Raw genomic sequence first — 25,735 nt, 5'->3', positions numbered from 1 at the left:
AACTATCAAAAACTGGAAAGCTAACGGACCAATGCCTAAGTCGTGGCAGGTACAGAACAGTGTACCAGCTATGAAAAGTAACGAGGCTAGTTTTGAGTGCCAGGCAGTTGGTAAATGATTACCATAAGCCAGCATGTGCTAGGTAGATAACAGAACTCTCTCCTTTTAATTGCAGATTAAAAACCAGACTTGGAGATATTTATCGACAGAAAAATCTTTACAGACTATTCAGTAAACAGGAAGTCATGACACAGTGTAATAATGTGCAGAATTTTGGTGACGTCCTTTTCTTTTTTGTTCTTTTATGTATTTTCTAGTTTTTTTCCTCAATGATTTTACGTTATTGATGTAACTGAAATATAACAGGGGAAGAGCATTTTTAACTAAAAATTTACTTATTTTTAAGTACTCGAGGTAATTTAAAAATCTCTCTTCATTCCTTTACGCCCTTCCTTATTCTTTATCAAGCTTTTCGGCTTTTATTTTTAATCTGGAGACAGGGCAAAGAGAGTTGGTTTCCTTAGTAATAGTAGCTAAAGCTCCCAAACATTCTTTTATTTTTGTTTTTTCATTACTTTCTTTTATAACTGTTTGGATTTCCTGAGTGATAGATATGCATACTAATTATCGGTCCAATTTTATTCCAGGAGCTTAAAAATGATGGCTGTAAAAACAGCCTGATTCCAAATTTAAACCAACAGCTTTAAGTGGGTCACCAGTTCCTCTAAGAATTTTAGACACTTTTCCACCCTGAGATTCCAGTTCAGGGGCCGATGTCTTACTGCACAGATGCCAACAAGATTCTCATAGCAAATGTAAATAGTGTATTTGAAGGACTCGACCCTCTACTCATATCTTTTAAATTAAATGAAGTGATGGATGTTTACAAAAATATGCAAACAGGACATCAAGACACAAAATAAGCGTCCATCTTGATCTCAGTTCTTCACCAGAGGTTACGTGCTTCCTATGTTACTCTAAAATGGTTTTCCTGTATATAATAGCACATGTATGATTTTTAAAGGGGACGTATTCTCTTTAGTGTTTACCCAATGGGCTTATACTAGGTTGCTGACTTGTAACATCTCTTCTCTACTTCAATCTGAATTGCTGCTGAGTATTCAATGTGACAAATGTACCATCATGTAAACCCTGGAGTGAGCAAACCAATGACACAAAATAATACCAGGTGTTTGACTGTTTACGTAAAGCCACAAACCGTCAGATGACACCAGCCAAAGCTGCTGAATCCTCCCCAGTGAGGGAGGGAGGGGGTGACGGCGGCCTCAGGGACTTACACTACGGAGTTTCTCTCGATTTGGAGGCTGGCCACCTGTGTAACCTTCTGTAAAATGTCGTCGATCTTCAGGAAAACTGTCCAGTACAGCTTCCAGTGCAGGCTTTGCTTCAGTAAGAAGTTGGAGAAGTTGGGAAGGTGGCAGTTAGCGTCCCTGTTATTTGTAGGCGGTAAGCACCGGTGCTTCATGCAGCTGCGGGATCGGTTAGGTTACTACCTGTGTTAGCTGTATGCTTGTGACACGTCGGTGGCTACATCACAGAAGCAAACGCCCCGGGTACTCACAGCCTTGCACTCTGCTGCACGCTCCTTTCTAGCACAGATTCTGGGGTACCCCAAGTCCCTGCTTTTGGCCTCTTGTTACCTGATCACCGTTCCCATGTGACCAACAGTATGTAGAGCGCTTCCACTTGGAACTCCCCCCCAAGTGAACACATACTGAAAAGCTTACCACCACAGCCTCGCCCCAGCAGCTCGGTCAGCTCCTCCTCTGACTGGGCCCTGTGTCACTTTCACTGACTGAGTGCCACTTCTTTCACCCACTTCTTCCTGACTGAGGTGCTCCAATGCTTTTCTAATCTTGTTTCACATAGCTGCTGTTTCTTCTTTCCTCACTTCAAATAGCTGACATTTTGGTGTTGGTTTCGTTAGAATGGTATTTCACACTCTTTCCTTTGTTTAAAATGTTTGACTGCCTCCAGGGTGAACCCGACTCTGCCATTTGCACAATTTCTGTAGACAGATCCTTAACCTGTCCTGTTGTCTATCCTTTCCTCCTTTCTTTTTACCAACCTTCTCCACTGCAGAGGCTGTTCCGTGGGTCCCAAACACCAGGGAGGTCCCTCCTGCTCCATGTGCGGTTCTGCCCAGTTAGAGGGGTACACGTTCTGCTAACCTCCTCTGCTAAGAAATTACTCATAGACTGTAGTCCCAACAGCTGCTCTTCCTGCCAGAACGACCCAAGAATCACCCGACACAAGCCTGTCCCCAGACTGGGCTCCTGGACATTGAGTTCCGGGAAGGCGGGCCTCTCCAACGCCTCCCTCCAGAGCTGCCCGGGCCTGCACTTCCTCACTCTGTGCTTCCTCAGATTTCATGAGGACTGCCTACCTGGTATTCTCACAATATTTTTTTCCTTTGCTCAATCTCATGGAGCCAGTTGCTATTTCTTGCAACCAAAAGAATCGTAAATAAGTTTCCTTGTCGCTTGTTCTTGCACACTTATTCTGTGAATGGTGGGTGCTGGGTCCCCAACTGACCTGCCCTTCCTTTGACTGACAGGGAAAAGGCATGTCAGCACCACCAAGCGCTGACTTCCCGAGCCTGGCGTCCCCACGGCCCAGCAGCTCTGGGGTCGCCGTGCATCCCCGCAGCCCAAACGCAGTGTGGGAAACTCATGGGCCAAGTGTGCAGGAACAAGGGATCCCTACGGACCTGGAGTGACTTGGGACTGACACAGTGGCCTCCTCAGATACGTGAGTGGAGACAAATGGGTCCCCCCAGTTTGGTATTGTATAAGCCCCCAGAATTTTGACTCAACTCTACGACAAAGGGAGAGAACCCTAAATTAACTGATTAAACACCTTTGTGGGATGTGGGGCTTGAAATAGAAATTAAGTTGTATTATAGAAGAATAAAGTTATATTTCTTGTATACCTTAGTTTGTGGGCTGAGATCTATATTGCAACAGAAATAATGGATTTTGTAATACTTTAGGTGAAGTGCTAGATGCGTATTATGCCCATTCGGGTCAAAATTTATTAACTACATAATGAATTCACTAGTTAACCCATAGGATATCAAGATTAATTTTTATATATCCATTCAATTTTTTTGACTGTAACACTGCTGTACATACCACTTTATATTAAAATAAGGACTAGATAGGGGTGGCTGGTTAGATCAGTTGGTTAGAGCGCAGGGCTCTTAAAACGAAGGTTGCCGGTTCAGTCCTCACGTGGGCCACTGTGAGCTGCGCCCTCCACAACTAGACTGAAGACAACTGCTTGACTTGGAGCTGATGGGCCCTGGAAAAACGCACTTAAATAGAAAGTTAAAAAAAGGACTAGACAGTTATGCATTTGAATGGTTATTCTGTAAATAATTCTATGACATGTTCTTCAAGTATAGGAAAATAAACTCCTTAAATCCTGACAATTTTTGTTTAGTCACACCACTAGAGACTTTTGGAAATACAAATCCAGATGTATTCTAGTCAAAAGATAACAAAGCAAGAGGTTATGGAACAGATTCAAGGCATCTAACAGCCCTTTCGTTTCCTGGTACCAGTTAAGCCTCTGCAGAGATCTGAGCATCCTGATGTTGCCCGATGATTCTTCACTAACTGAATCAGACGGGCTATTACTGTGAATTGTTATATGACAACTACTTGTGCCAGCACCGCCCAAGTGAGCCACACAAGGAATTTTAAATTTTCTAGTAGCTGCATCAAACAAGTCAAGAAAAACAGGTGAGGGCCGGCCCGGTGGCTCAGGCGGTTGGAGCTCGATGCTCCTAACTCTAAAGGATCGATTCCTTCAGAGTTAGATTCCCACATGGGCCAGTGAGCTCTCAATTACAAGGTTGCCGGTTTGATTCCTCGAGTCCCACAAGAGATGGCGGGCTCCGCCCCCTGCAAGTAGCAACTGGCAACTGGACCTGGAGCTGAGCTGCGCCCTCCACAATTAAGACTGAAAGGACAACAACTTGACTTAGAAAAAAGTCCTGGAAGTACACACTGTTCCCCAATAAAGTCCTGTTCCCCTTCCCCAGTAAAATCTTAAAAAAATAGAAAAACAGGTGAAATTAATTTTAACGATGTATTTTATGTAACCCGGTAAGTAAAAATATTGTCATTCCGATATGTATTAGTATGAAAAGGTCAATGACGTCTTGGTGTGTATGCTGCACTCACCGGCCGCCTTTCACTAATTAACAGACACACATGTACTGAATGGACAGTTCCAAGTAATTAGAAATGAATGACGTTGTTACAGAAATAACTTCTATCGGTGGGACTTCATTGTTTCAAAGGGGCATTCCTATTTGCTTCTATATCAGCCTCTGTAGGTAATCCCAGAACGAAATTCACACAATTGACTGTAACACTGCTGTATAAATCCACCTGCTGCTAAGCGCATGCCTTGCTCCTCTGTGGACGCGAAAGGAACGGGTTTTGTTTCTTCATACACATCCTATCATCTCCCCCTAGGAGGGCTGTAATTTCTTTCTTAATATAAAAGTCCGCTAAAATCATACTGTCACAACCCATATTCATCTCGAAATGTATATAATACATTTCGAAGAATTGTATTTTTAACAGGTTTTGTCAAGTAATGAGCACGCGCAGAAGAGCGAATCTACTTCCTCACTCTCAGCAACACTATGTTATGAAGCTGATCTCTGCCAATCCAGTGAGAAAGTGTGTTTTGGTGCACTTTTGACTTGTGTTTCTCCTTTTGTGAACGCAGTAAGAATGTTTCACATGTCTGTATACTGTGCTTACGGTGTATTTCCTTTTCTTTTGGTTACTTGCCAAATTTTCTTTTGATAAAGTTGTCTCAATCACAAGGCCGTATGTTACCACCCTTTACCCCACCCCTGACCACACTGGATATGCCAACCTTTTCAATTTTTGTCACCCTAATAGGCCAAAAGGGGGTTGGTGGTGCCCTGTTTTATTCTCATTTGCATTTCCTTCTTTATCAGTGAGTTTCTGTGTCATTATGTTTACTGGCTGTACTTCCGAGCCTTTGCCCACTGTCCTGTTATTTAACCTCTCATTGATTCGTAGGATTAAAAACAAAAACAACACTTTTCCTAAGACCAAGCCCTGTTCAGTCAACATGCAGCAAATCCTAACCGTCTGTGGATATGGAAGGCGGCTCTGGTTCTGGCTGTAAGCGCTGCTCCAGTGTGCGTCCCTCATGACCAGCTACCCTGCCCTCTAGGAGTGGCGACGTCTCCGGGACACAGGCCACACTCAGGTCCCTGGAGTCCCCACCGAGCTGAGGATCTGGTCTCTGCAGAAACCATGCCTCAGACCTGGGCCACTTGTGATCACAGCGGGTTACAAGGGCCGGGGCAGTGCCCACTCCTTCCTAGCTGGATGCCTCTCCTTTTCCATCCTCATTGCTCTTCTGCATTATAAATTTCCCGAGGCATTTGCAAAATAAAATGGGATTTATTTTTTTTAAGAAAGGTATTGCTTTAATTAGGACTGTATTTGGCTACAGAGAACAAACCCACTCATGCTAACCCAAGAAAGATCCCTGCTTATACCTCAAGCTCTGGACATCAGAGGATAAGGAATGAAGGCCAGACAGATAGGACTCCCAGACCGCGAAACCATTTTCTTTTAAAAGCAGATAAAAACATACAGCTCTGTGAAAAGACCAATGTCTGTTCCATAATAACTACACTACAAACCAAACTGAAAGGTGAGTGGGAGGAAGCACGCTCAGGATATGTTAATAACTGTATATGAAGTTCTCCCGCACACCATCACCAAAAGTTGCCAATCCTAAAAGGGAGACACGCCTCACTGAGGACTCACAGACACATAACAAGCATGTGAAAAGTACTCAATTTCATGCATAATTAGGGGAACGCACATGATGTAACGACATGCATCTTCACCCCTCAGAACTGTGGAAATGAGAAACACTGATTGGCTATTGTATCAATGAGTTTAGTGCAAAAAAAAGCCAGAACGTACCCTTAAATAGTGTTGCTACAAGTTTGCCACAATATTTGTGGATCCAGCTCAGTCACGCTCTGCAATCCTTTGCTCCCAGCCATTCATGCTTCCAAATCTTTGCTGACACACCCACACCAACCATGGGGGAGGCCAGAGTGCCTGCGCAGCAGGGCTCTCAGCAGCAGCGGGCAGGCAGGGCCAAGTGCAGCCAGACACAAGGACATCTTGTGAGGGAGGGAGGGAGGGAGAGGGCAGAGGGAGAGGAAGGAAGGAGGAAGGATGGAGGTGGGAAGGGGAGAGGGAGGGCAAGCAGAGGGAGGAAGGAGGAAGAGGAAGGATGGAGGGGGGAGGGGGAGAGGGAGGAAGAGGGAAGGAATGGAAGGAGGAAGGATGGAGGGGGAGGGAGAGGATGGTAGAGGGGAGAGGGAAGAGGGAGGGGGAAGGTGAGAAGGGAGCAGTTCACTCAGAGTGCTGGTGGCCCCTAGGACAGAGCAGACCTCTCAACACCTTGGGTGAGTCCTCAGTTTTCTCCATTTTACAGTGGTGACAACAAAGGTGCCACTCCCCTGAGGGGATGCAGCTGGCCCAGCACAGCCCAGTGGCACAGGCTTGCTTCTGTGCAAGTGGTGGCGGGGCTATACTGCAAGGCACTCCCAGTCAGTTTGCAGTTAGGGAAGGGGTCCCCGGAGGGGTGGGTGGGCGGGGCAGCCCAGCAGGTGCTAGCTCAGAGGGCCTCAGTGCTGAGGTCAGCACGGGGAGAGATGTCCTCAGGCAGCTAAGTCCAGACCTGCGCCTCACGTTCACTGAAGTCCATCACACGAACAGTTGGGAGCAACTGCTGAATGCTCAGTGTTGCAGAGCGCGGGGCTGCACACTGACCCTCACAGGGCCCTGACCGGCAGGGAAGGAGCAGCACAGCCGCGACTGGCATCTGCAGGCTTCCCAGGCCCATAAGGAAGCTGCCTCGTCAGCCTTCCCCGGGCTGGAACCCCAACAGCGGGGTCCTTACTTTACCTTTGCACTTCTAACGTCAGTGTCTGATGGCAGCAGCGGCTAATAATATCCTTTAATTAAATGAACTAAGGACCCAAAGAAAGAATGCGTGAACGGGTTTCTCCTCCTCCACCTTTTTTTTGTTGGTCCTACGACTTAGGCAACCGACTCATTTTTACCCATTTTTGCTTATTGTCTCTATCAACCACTGGGACAACAGGGAGAGAGCTGCAGGGGAGAGGGGCCTCTGTCTGGTTGCCTCACCACTGTCTCCCGTGGCACAACTGTGCCCAAACACAGACATGTGTTGGATCAGTGCTTATCTTGTCTTAACAACAGCCAAGGGGAGAATTTCTGGAATTTCACTTGATAACCTCCCCAAAGTCACCTTGAGACAGTCCTCACTGAGGACAGCTGGAGTCTGGACACAGACACCCACTTCTGATTGTTCTGGGTCAGCTGGAGTGCGTTTCGTCATTATTCTCAGGACAGGGTTTAGCAACTCTCTATAGATCTCTCTTCCTCCAGGTCAGCGTGCATGCTAGCTTTCCTTCAGGGAGAGAGAAGAATGCGTGAGCTGCCAGGACACCATGGAGGCAGTGACACTGCTGTCACGCCAACACCAGAGGCCTGTCACCCCACTCTCTCCATGTGAGCACCTGGGTTTCCACGACACCCAGGAGTGCGGCCCGATCACGCCTCATTTCTGGGCAGAGCTGATGGAGCCAGAAAGCAAGCCATGGCCAGCCAGCTCTCTCCTGATGTTTGGATGGGGGTAAGACACTGGACGTCCAGCCCTGAGAAGGCTTAAATGCGCCGTCGGTGATATTCCGGAATAAAATGACAGACCTCGGTTATTGCAACGCTGACTCCCAGAGTTTTTTCCTGCATTCACTGCATCTTATTTTGTCTTAACATCATTTATGGAAAACAAACTCAGTACTTTTAAAACTGAACATTTAATTGGGAACAGTTCATGTGGTCTGTTCATGAAGGCTCAGACAAGCAGAGTGCAGTAACAATTAAAGATCACATGTAAGTCCCTGTACAAATCAACATGGTAGTAACACATCCAGGATACCCAGGGGTGTGAAATGGGAAAAGCTACAACACAACAAGCACAGTGACCGTCTACTGCTAACCCTGTTTCCTAAGCCATGTATTTATGTGGTACTGGTTATTTTTTGTAATATTAAACAACAAAATTAATGATAATGTTCAAAACATTTATTCACTAAATCACTTTGAGGTTGATTTATATAAGATAATTTCAACAAATAAAATGTTTAATGAAAAATTGTGCTATACAATTTATTTATCTCTAGAAAGAAGTCTTATCTACAAGGAACACAGGTACGTGAGTAAATACAGGTTTTAAAGAACATTCATTAGGCATTTACTATCATAATGAAGATGGATTTCCTATAAACAGCTCCAAGAATCCAGTGAAATCTCAAGAGGTGAACCAAAAGCTTTTTTCAATCATATTCAGAAAATCTAATATGCTTACTTGCTTGTTGAGTCTTTGCGAGTCTAATCTTTTCAGCTTTGGTGATTAACTATAGAGAAAGAAATCAGAGATTAAACTGTATTGGATACCTAGAAACAAAGATAATTATGACTAGAGAAACCTGACAATTATGAATCTGAATCAATTCTTTTAAAACAGGGAGGGGTAGATAAATGAAATAATTAAGCTTAGGTCAAATCAATTACAGAAAGAACTGTCTAGATTATGGTTTATCACGTATAATAGATACTAAATTTTTAAATTATTTAAAACCCTCCCAACATTAGTTCCAGATTACTAAAAATGTTTCAATTAAAAATAGCCACTCCGTGCTGGCAATCTTGCTTACCTTTTAGGAGGGTTCAGGATCCATACCTGTTAGTCGTTTCCTAACCCCTTGCGCTCGAGTACCAACTGCCAAGACACCTCTTTAAGGGTGTGGCTCTTAGGGACATACCGTGCCTCAGAAGCCATGTTACTTGAACACAACATTCTGGGCCTATTCTGGGCTGAGAGCTACATGAAGGTGTGCTTACAGTTGCTTACCAATTTGAAAATTAAAATACCCCAAATAAAGATGTTATTAAGAGTACTTACTGTTTATTACATGCTAACATAAACACTTGAATATGGTTAAAGAGGCAAGTGAAATTATGTGGCATGCAGAAGACCATTTAAATGTCTACATATTACAAAAGGTTTCTTGTTGGAAAAATTTTAAATACTGCATTTAGCTTTGGAAGAAAGAAAAAATCTTATTTTCTTAAAAAACAGGTTTTATCGAGCAATTACTAACATAGTTTCTTTGAAGTGTTGGTGACACATGGCCGTGGGCAGGAAGTCACTTGAGTTTACACTAAAAATTTACTCCTCAGTGAGGTGACTCAACAGGTAGAAACTCACACCCATGTGTTCACGCTGTAAATGCTATGGATTCTGCCTTTGCCTACGGACCGTCTGACATATCAGTAATTTGTAGAGAAAAGCTTTATAATATGCTTTAAGGGGCTTGAAAAGCCAAAGAAAACATGAGCAGAAGCCTCACTGCAGCAGCTGGTCCCTGACTCCGTCTGGCAGGAAGATGGGAGACCCACCCGTGGCAGGTCTTTCCAGCACCTTCCTGACCTCCTGTGAGGTCTTCATTTATCTACCTGTACCTGATTTTGTATGTAAGAATATGTATGTAGAAAATGAAATTTTTCTTTCCCTATTCCTTTTTTGTCTTTTAATTCTGTATAACATGACCGGGGCTTAGGGAATTGCTCCCAGTGCCCTACTCCACAATGTGAAAATTAGGAGCCAGGATTTTTTTATCAGTGCTTTTCCTTCACTCAGTTATGGCCCGAAGGCAACCCTGCCTGCTGTCATGTCAGAAAGGCATCTGTCCCACTCAGGGCTGCTCCCTTTTCTCCACACGCCCTGACCACAGCCCTCCCAGTCAAGCTGCTCGTGCGGCCTGCAATGCTGTCCTCTAAACTCACGTGCCCGAAGTCAGCTCTAAACCCGAAGTGGCAACCTCCCAGACAAACTCATCTGATGTGAAGCTGTCGCACAGCACCTCCAATGAGGTTTTTCTGCACAGCACTTGTCATCCCCCTTCTATGGTGCTTATCTCTTAGCTTCCTGGAAGGGACTTTGTCACTCAGGGCTGTATCCCCAGCTGTTAAACAATGGTTAACACCAATGGGCACTCAAAAATAGTAACTAAATTAACCAAAAAGTAGATGGACAAACTAATGATGTCTGTCCCTCTCCTCTAAAAACCTCTTTAGAACCTGCTTTGTGTGGTCCTTTCTTCATGTCACGACAGGAGCCAGCTAGCCATCTCCATGACCTCAGCCAGGGAGCCTCTCCTTTATGACAGTTCTCTTTATCAAACACATGCTACTGACAGGCCTAATGGTGCAACAAGTAAACACCATCAGGAAAAGCACCCTCCAGCTCATGACAGAGCTACTCACTGTGCTCCAAGCCAACTTACAAACTCCCTAGTCAGCGTTGTATTCCCTGGCCTTAAATTTAATTTACGGAATGGGGTCTTTTCTGAAAACAAAATCACTAATTCCTAGTTTTACAAATATAAAAAGATGTAAATGGAATCACACACCAATTAAAGGGTAAGTATCATTTAACAAGTGACTTCATTTCAGTGCTGAGTTCTGGATTAATCATTTTAACATTTAAATACTCTCAAGCAGGCTTTCAAATTAACACCTCATAGGCCTGAAAGGGGAAGGAAGGAGGCCCCATCTGAGCAAAATTGTCTGCATTCAAGGCAGCAGAATTAACAAAGCCCAGTTGGAAACCTCCCCCCAAATCATCTTTAAACCCAGTGAATCTTAGGTGATGCAAGGCTGATGAAAACCACTTAAAAAAAAAAAAAAAGAATTTTATAAATACGACCCCATATCCACAAACCTAAAATACAGAAAGTATAACTTTTTAAATGCTAACCAGTGACAAAAGAATGCACATCTTTTTAGATTTTTCTAACTTTTATATTATATAAAATACAAGTAATACTCTTATATGACTTTTATAATTTTAAATTTGATATAGCAACATAGTCATTATGTGCCCTATTTTTTTCTAAGTACTTTAAGATGTACTAACCTTTACACGTATCGTTTTATAAGAATAAACTTGACAGCAACAATGATTCAATAAATTACAGTGTCATTTAAAATAAAATTACAGAAAGAGAAGCTTGCTTTAAATTATTTAACGTATTTAAGCTTGCTTATATCACTTGTTGACTATTCTAGATAAAAATAAAGCTTATCACTGCCATAGGGACCATTATACATTAAATCTCTCAATCTTATCTCTGGAGGCTCATATCTTCAAAACCCACATTCTAAATACGTTGTGCTTTTACCCTTAAGACAATGTTTAAATAATCATTTACCACCCAACCACCACACTCAGCAACCAGAAATCAAGACTGCTTTAAGTTACACCACTGGTTTAAAAAAAAAGGAGAAACAGAAAACTCTAAATTAAAATAACGTACCCTTGTGGTGAAAGCACTTTTAATTTTGTGTACTATAGAGACATAAGTATTCTTCTCAATCGGAAACACAGTATGTCCCCTGTAAATCTGTTACGTACAGCAAAAACAAGTTTCCTTCAGGACTGCACAGTCGTTTTAGAAGACAGCCTCTGACAAAAGGCTACTCAAAACAAAAAACCCCCAAACTAAAACAAAGGAAACATTAATTGCTTACCTTCTCTGTGCCTCTCTTCTTCTCCCGAGGCTGATTAAGTTTGGCCTGCCTATCTACCAAAATTTTCTGCCAATACCTCTGTTCATGATCACCTTAGAAACAAACAAAAACACTGATCACTGAGCATAAGGGCAGAGAAGAGACATAGTCAAAGCATGAGTCTCAGTAACAGAACCAGACCAACTGTCAAATTATATGTAATGAAACATTATGACTGTAAGAGCGTTCTCTCTCTCTCTCTCTCTCTCTCGTTCCATTAATCAAACTCAGAAAACACCGTTCCCCACAATAAGAATTGTTAAAAAGAAAAGTTCTGTGACGTTTACCAGAAAGGACCTCGAGTTCCCAACAGTGTTTTTTTTTAATGTCCGTTTGTGCCTCCAAGACTGCGCGGGCATCCTCAGCACTTCGGAACCTAACATGGCACTCCGTGTCCCCTTCGAGCAGGTCGACATACACAGCTTCTGACACTGCTGCCAGAGTGTCCTGCATCAGGGTTTAGAGATACGTCAAGTACAGAAAATGTTTCACGATGATTCTAAAACTCTTCCCACGGTTGTGTCAGAATGTGTTCTGTGGGAGCCACATGACGCTTAAAATGAGAACTATCCTACCTAAACAGTTCTAAAATGGACACAAATGCTCTCTGAAAATGGACACGGGCAAAGCTGAGAACCAATTTCACATCAACTCGAATCCTAACTTGCTTTCTCTTATTCTGCCACATCCTCAGAATGTCAAGAGGAAGGAAAATACTGCTTAAGGACAACAGATTTGTAGAGCAGGGTGTACAAACACTCCCCTACCCACAACTCAAGAAGAGATTCCAAGTGTGGATGTACCTAGAATAAGGAGTACAATTAAAAACAAAACAAAAACCCACACAGACTGAGGGAGAAGGTGTGTTTCCATTCACTTATACAAAATCACATACGACTTAAAACATTTATGTAAAAACATTCAACTTTTTATAACAACTCACGAAAAAAGAAGTTTCATGGAATCTACAAAAATTCTAGGTACCCAGGCGGATTATGGGAATATAGCCCAAAAGCTCTTACTTCCTGATAAAATACCTAAGCAACTTCTTCTAAACAACCCAGCAAGGAAAAGTTTTACTAGAAATCCTGCTGTGAGGGCAAATTAACAAGATTCCTGCATTCCTAATCAACTTTTTTTCCCCCACAGCAGCTTCTACAGTAAATACGATGCAATTATGCAGGAATGTTACACTAATTCTTAATTCATCAACTTCCATTCACGAAGCTGAAGAAGTAACTGGAAATTCCCAACTGGAAAAAAATCGCCTCACCCTTCTCGTCCTTTAGTTTTGACCCAAAATTTAAAGACCGAATTCATTTAGAGAATTTTTAGATGCTGGATTTTTATAGTCTGAATTATAGGAAGAAACTGGGCAACACCTGGAATACGATCTATCACAGAGTAAGAGAAACTGATCAGTTAATAACAAAGCCTAAGTAGTAAAAACCTGTGAGTCTGCAGAAGCAAGGGATATGTCTCCACTCATCCTATACTTAGCATGCTACCTAGCACAGAACTGGCACTTAATAAATGTTTGCTAATTCAATAATAACAAAAAGAACTGGAGACAAAATTTGCCAATTCTTCCCATTTCTGTAGTTAATACTAAAAAAAATAACCTGTTTCAAGTTGATAAAATCTGACTCTATTCATGGGTAGTATAGCTACTTGATTGATTTATCAGCCTGATTAAATTGCTGCAATTAAAAAGATATTTATTAAATATCTATTATAATCTCAAGGTAACCTCTGCATTTAAAACCCTTCTTAGAATGACAAATTAGCCTGGTAATCACACTGGGTAAGACACACAGAAGTCACCAACCTTATAGCTCACTTTTGTTCCAGTAAATGTAAGGAACTATTAACTTGATTACTAGTTACTTTATGAATTTATGATCATAAATGAAGAATTTGTAATTAACATAATTAACACTTAAAATGTAAAAGCTCTTTAACTCTGTCAGTCATTCCAAATAAACTTTTGAGTAATTTTTCTATTAAATCTTTTGCAGTCTAAGTGACCATAGCCTTATTTACACCCTTAATTTTATTTTTATTACCGAAAATTCTACATTGCTACAGTACTCTGCAAGCTGGCAATATAATTTGGGTCTAACCAAATCCCTCATGAGTATCACAAAAGAATCTAAACTGACGTGCTAGTGACACAGTGTGTACACACGACCACAGTTGAGCTTCCTCAATGGTTATGATGTCACAGAATGAGCTGCAAAACCAAAACCCACAAGCCAGTGCTGGACGCAGTGTAGAAATCAGACAGGTTTGCTATATAATACAGTATTTTACACAGTTTAGAAAAGGAAGCGTCTCACCTAAATGGACGACAGGGCAAGGGTAAATGAAATATGGAGCTCCCCCACGAGAGTATGCCAATAACAAATAGTGCTGCACAAAAGGCTGTTGGATACAGTATGAACAGCAATTTGTAAATTACGTATGATTTACACACGCATGCAAATTTTTTGTAGTTTTTTAAAATACTTTATACCTTTCTGCAATTGTTTCAAATTTTTAAAATAAACAGCACGGATTGAAAATACCAAAAAAATTTTAAACATCAACTTATAAAAGGCTCTTTTCTCCAAAATACCCTGCATTTCCTTCAGGAAAAAATGTCAATTTCCAAGAATATTCATTAACAGACAAAAATAAACTAAATCCATGGTAAGGAAAAAATAACTATATTGTCTCTTTAATTCCAAAATAATTTTTAATTTTTTTAGGTCACAAAATCTTTTAGGAATCTATTGAAAGCTAAGAGCACCAACGAAAACAAATTACAAATTATCTAGTTTGCTCCAAAGCCTGATAACAGCAGATGATTACAATTTTAAAATCATTTAGACCAACTCTAATATTGATTAAATCTTTAAAACCCTTTTGGCGCTAAGCATTTTTCTAAAATCCATTTTTTTCTGAAAACAGAAAAGAGAGTGACTACTGGGAAAACATTTCAGTCTCTCTACTCCTGCAGTTAGGACGACGGCAGTACGGTCCCCTCGCTCATTACACAACTAACCAACCATTTGGGGCACTGATACAAGTAGGCACATACTACAGCGTGCCTACAGAAGGGTCAGAACTGGGCTCACAGCACATCTGACCCAGTGAGGAGCTCAGTCATTCGATTTTGCTTCACATCAAACTTCACAGTTACTTTGGAAGCAAACCAGAGAAGCAGCTCGCCACAGAGGAACAAATTCCAATTTGATTTGCTTCGTTTTCCATATTCAGAACATTTTCACACCGGGGAGCTCTTAAGGGGCAAGAGGGACAGCTACCCAGGGGCGGAAACGCCTTACCCGGATCTGCTTCCTGCCAGGCAGGGGCTCAGTGCTGAGGATCTTCACAATGACACCACTCACAAACTGGGGTCCAGTGGTGCTGGCCTTCTCAGGGGGACAGCACTCAGCACTGTTTGCTGCTGATTGAGAAGAAAAAGACCAGAAATAAATCTCCCGCACTTAATCTATTTCACACTTCAGAAGAACATCATCATTTCTTAGACCGCGTTAAAGGGATGAAGTTACTTAACTTCAAGTTTAATGGACAATTTAAGTAATTCATAATATTGTAAGTAATTATATAGAATATAGAAGAATATTCTATATAATTCAGATGTGAAAATTGTATAAGAATTTTAAAATGTATCTTAACATTGAAGATAACACAAAAATTGTTTTGTTTGTGCTTGTGGTTAATATTGCGGAATGAAATGACAATCTTTGTTTCCACAAACTAGCTCAATTCATAAGTGAGGCACTTCTTACTAAATGTGACTAATAACGAAAATTGCAGTGAAAACAAATAGCTGTGATTAAAAAAGATACTGTTTAAATCAGCCCTTGAAATATTCTTACATCAAGAATAAATCACATCTGGACAATTTGCCAAATCACCAATTCTCTAATAAATGATCACTGTAAAAGTTCAAGTTTATCCCATAACAACCCGGAAATTGTATGTTAGTATGTAAATCCAATGTAATGCTTAAAAACTCATATTGATGGTTACTTGTTTCAGTTTTCGTTTCGGACTTATTCACTCCTCGGTCTGTTTCCATTTCTGACTCTGATTTTAACTGGGATATTGTTTTTTTTAAAGAAGCCATACTGGCTTTCTGCAGTGCTAGATACTCTTTCTTCAAATCCATCCATTCGTTCCTGTAATTAAAAACACATGCATGGGAAATAGTGGTAACAGATGATTAAATTAAAAGTAAATATCTAAACATATACATACATCCAGTAACTTGCAAGCACTCCTCCCAACATCTCTTTGCTAAACACACACTCCAATTATTTCCAGAGTTCTAAATGCATCCAGCAAACAAGCAAAGGGGAGTTCCCCTGCCCCTACATTCAGATTAAATGTTTTAAATTTGCAATTCAATTCTTGAGTATACTTCAATTACGTGAATTTTTGAAAATAAAAGATTTGAACTAGTTATTTAACTAGTAAGTTTACTACAACAGTCATCTCTGGGGGGAAATGAGAGATTAAAATTTAAACATTACTACGTAGTTAAGGTGCTTCCAATTTCAGAGATAACATTCCTAAGGATTTACTCGAATCAAAAGGAATGTCTAAGAAGGAAGAACCCGCTGGAAGCAATTTCTCCATTTACATACGTTTAACAAGTAGAAGCTTCTTCAAACAGCCAGAGCCTGGAGCCCAGAAGCACAAAGGCGCTAGGGCTCCAGCCAGCGCTCTTTGTTCCCCCTAATCTAGACCATCAAACAAGCAGATAGGCATTTTTTTTTAGAGGAGGATATCTTGTGGTAATGGTTTTAGCTGTTAACATTGACATCTGTATACTTCCAAAAAAAAAAAAAAGGGGGGGGCTGGAAAGGACCAAGACCCACCCAGGATCGTCCCATCCCTGCGAGCTGATACATTAGAATAACAAAAGGCTCTTACAGATGCTTTGAGATAAAAAGGCAGAGGAATTCAGGAGTTAAGGAGACTATAAATACGAGGCCTGGAGTCCTGCCCTTTAACCTTCCAGAGGGGACCAGACTCCTGGCGAGAGTGACCTGGAGGGTCCAGAAGTTTCCTGCCCAAAGGTATGCGTTTTGCTTTCCCTTGCGTGGCTTTTGCCCTTGTCGGGCCTCCCTCTTACTTTAACATGGAAGCCCTTTCTGAGACTTCTCAAGTAGTAAGTGCTTCCATGTTTTAGTCGAAGTGAGTCCCAAATGCTTCTCCAGATGCAGCATGGCAACCTCGCTAGAGACAATGGGGATCCCCTCTGCTTTAACATGGGGGTACCTGCTGCGTCAACAAAAGTAAGTGCTTCCATGTTTCAGTGGAGGTGTCCCCAAACGCACAAATTCTCTTTCTAATTTGACAGTCTAAAAATGTTCACGATTCACCCCAAGGTCTTCCTGCACTGGGCTGCCCGTCACTTAAACATGGACGTACTTGCTCTGGCACCGGTGAAGTAAGTGCTTCCATGTTTTAGTGCCGGTAAGGCCTCCTGGCAGCTCCCCGACCTGCCCTGCACCCAGAAGCTGCAGCAGCCAGTACGTTAGGAACCCCCGCCACTTCAACATGGAGGCATTTGCTGAAACCTGACAAGTAAGTGCTTCCATGTTTTAGTGTGGTGGTTCCTCCTCACTACCCAGTCGTGCAGCACTCGCGTGTGCAGACAGGGCTCAGGCCGTTACTGTTGCTAACGTGCAACTCTGTTCGCACCGTGGAATTGCACTTGAGCAATGGTGACGGGCTGCGCCGTGGACGCCGTGGACCTACTTGGACAGCACGCGCAGGGGGATGACCTCCTCCCCCATCCGGTGCCTCTCCTTGTGCTTCTTCTTGTGCTTCCTTTTCGTCTTCAACAGGGACCCGTCTTTTACGTCTCCAGCGTCCTTTTCCTCTTCAGTGGAGACTTCTAAGTCTTTCAGAAATAAACACGAGAAAGACTTAGTTTAAGAAATGGGATAACCTATCCACCAAATTCCAACCTCTGTGTCACAAGTACCTTTGTATTCCTTGCACATTTCCGGTGCTTTTTTACGGTCGTCTTTCTGAGCAAGTTTCTTGACTTTGGCCCTGGGGGGGAGGCACTCTGCGCCCTCTGACCTGCTTCTCTTCCTCTTCCCGGCTCTCACTGAAGGTGAACCGCTTACTTCCGCTTTTTCTCGTTTCTTCTTCTTCTTCGAGGGCGGCTTCTGGGGCTCAGCAGCTTCTCCCTCGGAGCCCTCAGACGCAGCCCCGGGCCTCTTCCCTGTGCAGCCGTCGCTCTCCTTGCCCGCGTCCATGTTTGACACTCCCCTCTGGAGACCGTCTTCCTTCTTCACTCGCACTTTCTTCTTCTTCTTCCTTTTCTTTTCTTCTGTAACAAGGCTGCCATTAGTTTTCTTTTTTTTTCCCTCCAACTACATCTAGTGAAAATATACTTTCCCTAAATGTCAACATGAAGTAACTCACCAGCTACTCTAAAGGCAGGAATGGGCTTATTTTTCACCGTTTTAGGAAATACACCTGGTTTTCTTGGTGCTTCTTCAGGTGGGTTATTAAGAAACTGAAATGTAATCAGCAAAAATGTTGTTGCCATTTAGAACACCTGCTAATAATATCTTTGCTTTTCCTTTTAGGTTCTGAACCTACCTCAATAGCTTTTGCTGCTTGTTCTTTTGTTTCAAATTCCACAAAGGCAAATCCCTTTGGATCTCCACTAGACTTATAGTGCGGTATGCTTATATAAACGACATTGCCACATTTCCCAAACACTCTTTCAATCCAGCTGTGATTAACATTTTTGGGAAGTAATTCCTAGAATAAATTAGAAACGGAAGTACACATAAGGATTTTTACTCGAGGTCAATAAATTCTTACTTGAATATTACAAAGTTTCATCCTTTGACTGGGCGCGGTGCTCGGGGCTTTTGTAGAAAGCTGGCTTACTTACCACGTACACTGTCCGCTCATCCTCATCCTGTGGCCTCTCTCCCAGCGGCTTCCTCCTCCGGATCCTGGTCCCTTCTAAATCCAGCTTTAAAAAGAGGACATAGGTTAACAATCTAGTTGAATTGCATGATTAAAAAAAGTTGTAAGAATTCTTACCTCTACAACAGCTGAACTTTTCAGTGCTCTGGCTATTAACTTCCCATCAGTGGTCAATTTTTTCATTTTGTTAAAAGACACGAGGAGTGAAATATCAACATCTAATGGAAATGCAAAAGTGAGGAAATAAAAATGCAGTCTCTAGGCAGGTGTGGCCAGAGGTAAGCATTTGAGTTTTCACAAATGAACACTCATCACTCCTACTAGAATTAGTATTAGGAGTGAAATGCTCTCTAGGTCTTGAACTTGTCAATCAAATGCACTGTTAATATAACTGCTCTCTAGAATGGTTTTGGAATAACTGCTTTGGTCTTAAGTTCCAGAATCCTACCGAGTCCTTAACTTTAGTGATAAACAATGTCATGAGCTGCAACATTTTTAATCTGAAAGTTAAAATCTAACATGTGCACACGTACATATGTATACAACAAAACGTACTACAGTGTATAAAGACACGATACATACTATAATTTATTAGGTACTATGCAGTGTATACGTAATTGACTATGTAATAATGCAGTGCAGATGTGCAGTTTTAGAACTGGGTGACTCAGTAACTAAGGCAGCACACCTCCACTGGTTCCATCCAGGACTTCAGCATACTTACATCCATCTCTGGATTTCTCAATCTGCTCGCGAAGAAACCGGTCCTTGTGAAGATTTGCGTCTCCAAACCAAAAGTCCACTTGCTTAGCAATATCTGCAAGCACCTGTTTAACTCGAGACCGTTTCTTTTTTTCTACTTCTTTTTTCTTTTCAGTACTTTCCTCTTCCATTGCCTTTTCTTGGTTTCCACTTTCAGTTTCCATTCCTGTGAATTAAAAAAGGTAAATATTTAAGTCTGGTAATAGAAAAATATTTCATCTTCAATTTTCTGAAGGGATAGTGGGACTCAGATTTCCCAGATGTTTCCAACAATCAGCTTTCATTGGCTTTGCTTCATTTAAAAATGTTTATTTAGCTCGACCCTGCTCACTTTCCATGGGCCTTGTTTTTACTTGCAGAGGAAGTTCACCTCCCAGGTCATGAATCATAGGTAGCTTTAGTTTTTTCCTTATGCCCTTTTAAATGGCAGGACCAGCTTATCCTAGTCCATAAAATCTTGTCACCAAATCACACAGTCACTTAAGTGTAAGATTGAGGGACATTTCCTCTCAACAGACCTCAGGTTATTTGCATTTAAAACAACTCCAATGAAAACCGATTCTTCATTTTGGTTTTTTTAATGTTCATGTCTGCACTAAACAGAATTCAGCTGGAGTAAGTTGTAGAGCCAGCCGTTTTCAGCCCAGTCTTTATTTCTGGGGCAGAATTCCCACCCCATCCTTCAACTCACTTTGCACGCCTGTCTCCCCCTCCCTCCGCCTTCGCGCCGGCCTGCACTAAAGCAGGCCCCTTCAGCTTGCTGCTCACACCCCATCCACAGGGCACGCCTCCCTCCCTGATGTGCTCAAGTCTTGTCCAAATGTCACTTCAGGGAGGTCTTCTCCCACAGCCATATGTAAAACCACAAGTTTCTGGACAAACATCTTTCTCCCCACCACACATCATCTCTAACATTAGCATGTAATGTATTGGAGTTGCTTATCCTTCCTAGGAAGTAGGGCTGATGAAATCAGTGACTCGTCTTTTATTTACTGATGCATCCATCCCCAGTTCTGGCACACAGCAGTCATTCAGATTTGTTGATTTAGAGGTTCATACAAAGATGACATGAGCAAGGCTTATTACCATCAGGCCTGGGACAAGCCGGCCTGCCTGAGAATAAAATCAGTCTCACTTGAGATGAAGGGTTTTTTTCTTAAAAAAGGCAATGGATTTGGGTTAATTGCTGGGCAGGCCTCCAGATGACATGAAGATGCTGTCCCCACACGTTAAAGCTCAGTAAACAGCAGGAAAGCCTACTTGTGTCTCCCGGGTCTGTCAGCTAGAACCTGGCTGCAGCGCTGACACTGCAGACAGTAACAGAAATCATGTTTCAAAGCAACCCAGGAAGAGGGCACTGAGACAATCTCCCACCAAACGTGCATTCTCAAAGTCAACAAGAGTCTTGGCATTTTAACAGGCTTCAGTTAATCAGCCGTGTATGAATTTGGAAAAGATACGCATAATGAAGTATTTAGATGATGCTAGCATAACAAAATGGAGCTACACGCTGGAAGTCGTCCTTAGAAACCCATCTGCCCACGCGCACATTGCTCCCCTCCCCCACTGTCCTCTGGGGCGTCCCTCACCCCTTCATGACTCTGTACCACTGACCTCTCAGCAGCATCTGCTCTTGGTAACCCTGCAGGACCGTCTTCACCAGGCTTCCAGCAGAGTTCCCTCCTTCTGAACCTCCTCTCCTTCCCATGCTGCCTAGGCGTGTGTTCTGTCCTGGGCTCCCTTATCCACACTCATCCTTTCTGAGGGTCCCAGCTCTATGCTGATGTTCCCCAGTCTAAATTCTCCAGTCCTGACTTTTCCCATTAGCTCCCCACTCCAATTCAACTGTCTATCTGACATTTCTGCTTGTCTGTCTAAAGTAGATCTTAAGCTTAAAATGGCAAAAATTAAACTCTCAAATTCTAACAAACCTACTTTTTGCCTAGTTTTCCACATCTCACAAAACACCAACTACAAAAGTGCAGAGAGGGCAGAGAGGTGAATCCTTAATTCTCCCCCCACTCCCATTCACTGGCACTCCTGCTAGCTCTACCTTTACCTTCATCGACTATACCCTGAATACAAACACTGCAGTTCTCCCCTCAGACCCCATTCCAAGCTGTCCCTGCGTCTGCTTCAACCACCACATCCTAACACAGCTGCTTCTCAGGTCTTCCACAGTCATCAACTCTCAGTCAGCAACCAGTCATCACTTAAATACTGAAGCCATGTCATGTTAACCGCTTGCACAAAATCCTCCAAAGGTTTCTTATCACACTCAGAATAAAACCCAGTCCTCTCTGTGACCCACCAGCCCTGCTCTGTCTGGCGGGCAGGGGGGTGTACTTAACTCCAGGCCCTGCTCCATCTGGCCATCTGGTCAGGGGTTACCTAACTCCAGCTCCTGTGAGTTCTTCCCAGCAGACCACCCCAAACACAACACGACACCTTGCTCTTTGTGACATGCTAAGGCCATTCCCATCTCAAGGCCTTTGCTCTTGCTGCTCTTTACTTTCCACCACATCTGTAGGGATTACTTCTTCATTCAGGTCTTGCAAACCACTGGCTCAATGAGGCTTCCTTTTTGACCCAATCTTAAATACCACTCCCCCCTTGCTACCTTAACCCTACCCACCCCCAGTCACTAAGGGCAGGAGGCACTTTAGCTTGATCACAACTGATGCATTTATTGAATAATTAGTGTATTTAAAAGGATCTTATAAGCTGTAAAGTGTTAAGCATTTCAAGTTCTTTTGTAAAGGGGTAGGATCATAAATAAAATACAAGCATGTCTATGATTATCACTATAACAGGATCCACTGCTAACTTTCCCTTCTGAAAAAAACTACAAATTATAAAGGGCTGACTACCAGCTCACCAATTCCTTTGCTTGTCAAAGCTACCATCTAAGGAAATAGTGGACAGAACTGCATAAGCACAGAGAGTCACAATTCTCCCAGAAACCAGACTTTCCCCATCATTCTCATATCTCAGCCCAGAGACTCCCTCCTCCATTCCTTCTCTGAAGGATTATTTTTGTGGCTTAGAGAATTAAATTCAGAAACTCTTACCTAGAGTGTATAATACATGTTTGCAATTGACATCTTAAAAATAGTATATATTCTGTAGCTAATCAAACATACCTTCAGTTATAGGAAAGCATGGATTTAACAAAAGATGTAGGACAATTTAGCTTTCCTACTACACCATGGCTGAGAAGATGAGAAAGTTACAATCTCCTTACACTCTTAGTCCTCAAAATCTTTCTCCACATCCTGTGGGTAACCAGGATGTGTGTGGTCAGTGCACACATTGCAAATCAAACTTATTACCTTTCTTACCCAGGCCTGTTCTCACCACCTCCTCTGATTTAAGGATGACACATTCCACTGAGTTCATCGAGCTATTTACTAGCTGTATGGATTTTGAGCAAATTACCGCATCTCTCCATGGTCTATAAAATGTGGGTAAAAAGTACACCTGCATAACAGGGTTTTGTGAAGATTAATGAAAGTAATGTAAATAAAGCACTTCAAATTGGCACTATACAGCACACTCATTAACATGTAACCATTATTATTTTATCATTTAACAACCTATGACTGAGTCCCATCGATTCCACCTCTGGAATGGCTATCTCCAGTGTTTTCCACAACCAGTGTCACTATAACATGGGAACAGTTTATAACCTGTTCTAGTAGTCACCCATTCTTCACAGAAACCGTGTTAACTTGTCTAAAACACAGAGCCCGTGTGCGGCCAGATCTAATTCTGTGACTTTGATGTTATACAAAATATTCAGCATTAGAAATTCCTTAGCACCTTGTTGGAACAGAACACATGTTTCAAAAAAATTGTTAAATAACCAGTGACAGCTAACTGGCGTCTAAACACGGGCTTTAAAGAACAAAAGTTACTGTGTAACAATGCAAATTACTTTACATACACTGTTTTACATCCTCACAATCCCACTGAGGGGGTTCTTCCAGCTTGTAGTGACAGAGGCGCAAAGGTTAAGTGACTTGGTCAAAGCTACTGGCTAAGCCAGCTCAGGCCTGACTTCCACACTGCCTATGGTTTAGAGCCTCTTGCTACCCCATAACCATGCATTCATTCCATGTTCTGACTCAGGAATTCTTACCCAGAAGTCCATGGCGTTTTGGGTGGGTTTCAAATATTCTTGTGAATATCATGAAGTTGTTAAAAGATAAATTTTAACGAAAAGGTAAAATCCAGAATCTTGTACAAACAAAACATGACTACATGTCAAAGATTTAAGCTAATCAGGGGACCAGTTAAGAGTTAAAAACCAGTTCAAAGGAAAACTTAAAAAGCAGACACATATATAAGCACTCAGGAACACTGGAATAAATTTGTTAGTAGATGCAAAACTGGCCAGGGCAGTAACTGAAAAATTAACTAGTTGCAAGACCATTTCCATTGTTGTCTTTTTCTACAACTTACACAACAGTAAAACAGCTCAACGACCAGGAAAGGCAGCGATAACCTGGAAGAGTGCGAGACAAGACACCCAGTATTTTTTTCCCTCGGCCATTTCAGAGCCTCACAACTTTTGCTGACAAATTACACGGAAAATGTTTTGACATGTACATGCATTTTCTTGGGGTGCTCGTCCACAGCTTTTATGATGTAAGGGAAACGGTCTGCCAAAAAGGTTAAGAACGTTGTTGTAGTGACAGCTGACTATTCAAGGACACGCCAACACTTGCTTGCCTCTGCGCCGTTGCTCTGAATGAGTCTTGTCTCACTTGTCTCACAAACCTCTATCCCGTTTTCCAGGCCCAGGTTAAATGCCATCTCCCACCAGCACGTCGCCCCTAATGAAACGCTCATCTGTTTTCCTTCCTCTGAGTAACGCAGTTAGTACCCGAGTACCCAGCACTTGTTACTTGTTAGCTCCCTTCCACAACTGGAGTTTCAACTGTTTGATGACAAGGACTTGTATCCTGAAAAAAAAAATGACTTAATTTTTTTTAAAACACAAGTCCTCACTTTCGCTATCCTTTGGCCGCCAAAGCTCAAATGTGTGAAGCAACAATTTCTCGTGTAACGACCGCCCCTGTCGGCAACAGCTCTTCCGCACGGACGCCGCCCGACGCCGGCGGGCCCCGAACCTCCGGCCGCGGAACACCGCGCGGGGGCCCTGCCCCTAACAACCGGAAGTCCCGCGCGGACGGAGGACCTGCGCGTGTGCAGAGAACTAGGACCGCGCGCCGACTGGCTCGCGGGGGGGGGGGGGGGGCGGGGTGGCAGGGACGACAGGTGACGGAACGGATTAACCTCTCCCACCTGAGCGACCCTAGAGTCCACTCGGAACTTACTCTGTTCAATCTTCAAAACACTGGGCCAGACACTGCGTCCTTGAGCCCTTCGCGTCTTCGGATTCTTACAGTCGTGGTTGTGTCCGCGTCATAAGACGAGCGACACGGCTCCGCCGGATGCCTCAGAAAGACGCGCCGAGGGGCTGCGCCGTCGGGCTGCGCCGTCGCTACGTCCCAGGCACGGGCGGCTCGGAGGCGGGGCCGCGGAGGCTCGCAGCCAATGAGGAGTTTGATTGGCGGCTTGGAGGCGACAGTGCCGGGCTGAATCTGGTGCGGTCCCGGGTTAATGACGTCACAGTCTTTCGCGGGAGAATTCGAGAGTGAGTTTTGGTCATGGATGGGTGAAGTGAGCTGTTCCCGGGTTTCAGGGAGGCGGCGTCGTTGATTCCGGGCGAAGGGACGAAGGAATAGGCTCCGCCGGAGCAGACGGCGAGATGCTATGGGCCCGGGACTGACGGTCTCCGTCACAGCTTGCTCCGACTCCTGGTGATGTTATAGTTGGGCCTCGTCTTCTCCGCCTTTCCCGGCCCCTGCTTTGCAGTTCCCGCAGACGTTTGAAGATCAGGGAGGGTTTTGCTGTTGGCTTTTAGGACTGACAAAGGGTCAAGCCTGCTGTCATTTCTGCACAGGATCGTGGTCATGAGAACCTTGGCAAATGAAAGGTGGGCTTGTTTTGGTTATTTGGTTATTGGGTTATTTGGATGGTTTCTTCACAGCATATTGGGTTTGTGATTCTGAAACGTTTAAACCTGTAAGCCTTTTTAGGTATTCGAAAGATCCTGCTTGTTCCAAAACAAAAAGACCAAAAATATCTCGTCGTACTTTCCAGAAGCAGTGGTTATATTTTAGTGAGAAGACCGAATTTCACACATCAATGTATAAACGGCACAA

The 25,735-nt window shown here is 43.0% G+C and overlaps 2 protein-coding genes across 4 annotated transcripts in view; one reads left to right on the top strand and one right to left on the bottom strand.

Moving 5' to 3' along the window:
* Window positions 1-8,198: 8,198 nt before the first annotated feature.
* On the bottom strand, window positions 8,199-24,989 carry LARP7 (La ribonucleoprotein 7, transcriptional regulator). 3 transcript variants are annotated; one of them, XM_033135227.1, is made up of 13 exons: window positions 24,845-24,989; window positions 19,465-19,668; window positions 18,858-18,958; window positions 18,703-18,786; window positions 18,402-18,566; window positions 18,222-18,315; window positions 17,773-18,126; window positions 17,544-17,688; window positions 15,807-15,955; window positions 15,095-15,216; window positions 12,053-12,212; window positions 11,727-11,818; window positions 8,199-8,548 (listed from the first exon to the last, which is right to left on the bottom strand). In XM_033135227.1, the coding sequence occupies exons 2-13, from the start codon at window positions 19,664-19,666 to the stop codon at window positions 8,468-8,470; spliced, it is 1,749 nt and encodes a 582-aa protein (XP_032991118.1). In that variant the 5' UTR covers window positions 19,667-19,668; window positions 24,845-24,989; the 3' UTR covers window positions 8,199-8,467. The 3 variants fall into 3 exon arrangements, with proteins under 3 accessions (XP_032991118.1, XP_032991120.1, XP_032991119.1); XM_033135229.1 differs by having other exon boundaries at window positions 17,773-18,123; XM_033135228.1 differs by lacking the exon at window positions 24,845-24,989 and adding an exon at window positions 24,516-24,663.
* A 169-nt stretch (window positions 24,990-25,158) lies between these two features.
* ZGRF1 (zinc finger GRF-type containing 1) overlaps window positions 25,159-25,735 on the top strand; it is a 62,662-nt gene continuing 62,085 nt past the window's right edge. Inside the window, exon 1 of the mRNA XM_033135539.1 lies at window positions 25,159-25,506. The gene's annotated coding sequence lies outside the window, so the exon portion shown is untranslated. The remainder of the gene's footprint in view (window positions 25,507-25,735) is intronic.

Source organism: Rhinolophus ferrumequinum, chromosome 18 (genome assembly GCF_004115265.2).
Source record: "Rhinolophus ferrumequinum isolate MPI-CBG mRhiFer1 chromosome 18, mRhiFer1_v1.p, whole genome shotgun sequence".
NCBI lineage: Eukaryota > Metazoa > Chordata > Mammalia > Chiroptera > Rhinolophidae > Rhinolophus > Rhinolophus ferrumequinum.
The sequence above is the reverse complement of the archived record's forward strand: the minus strand, read 5'-3'. Positions and strand labels throughout refer to the sequence as shown.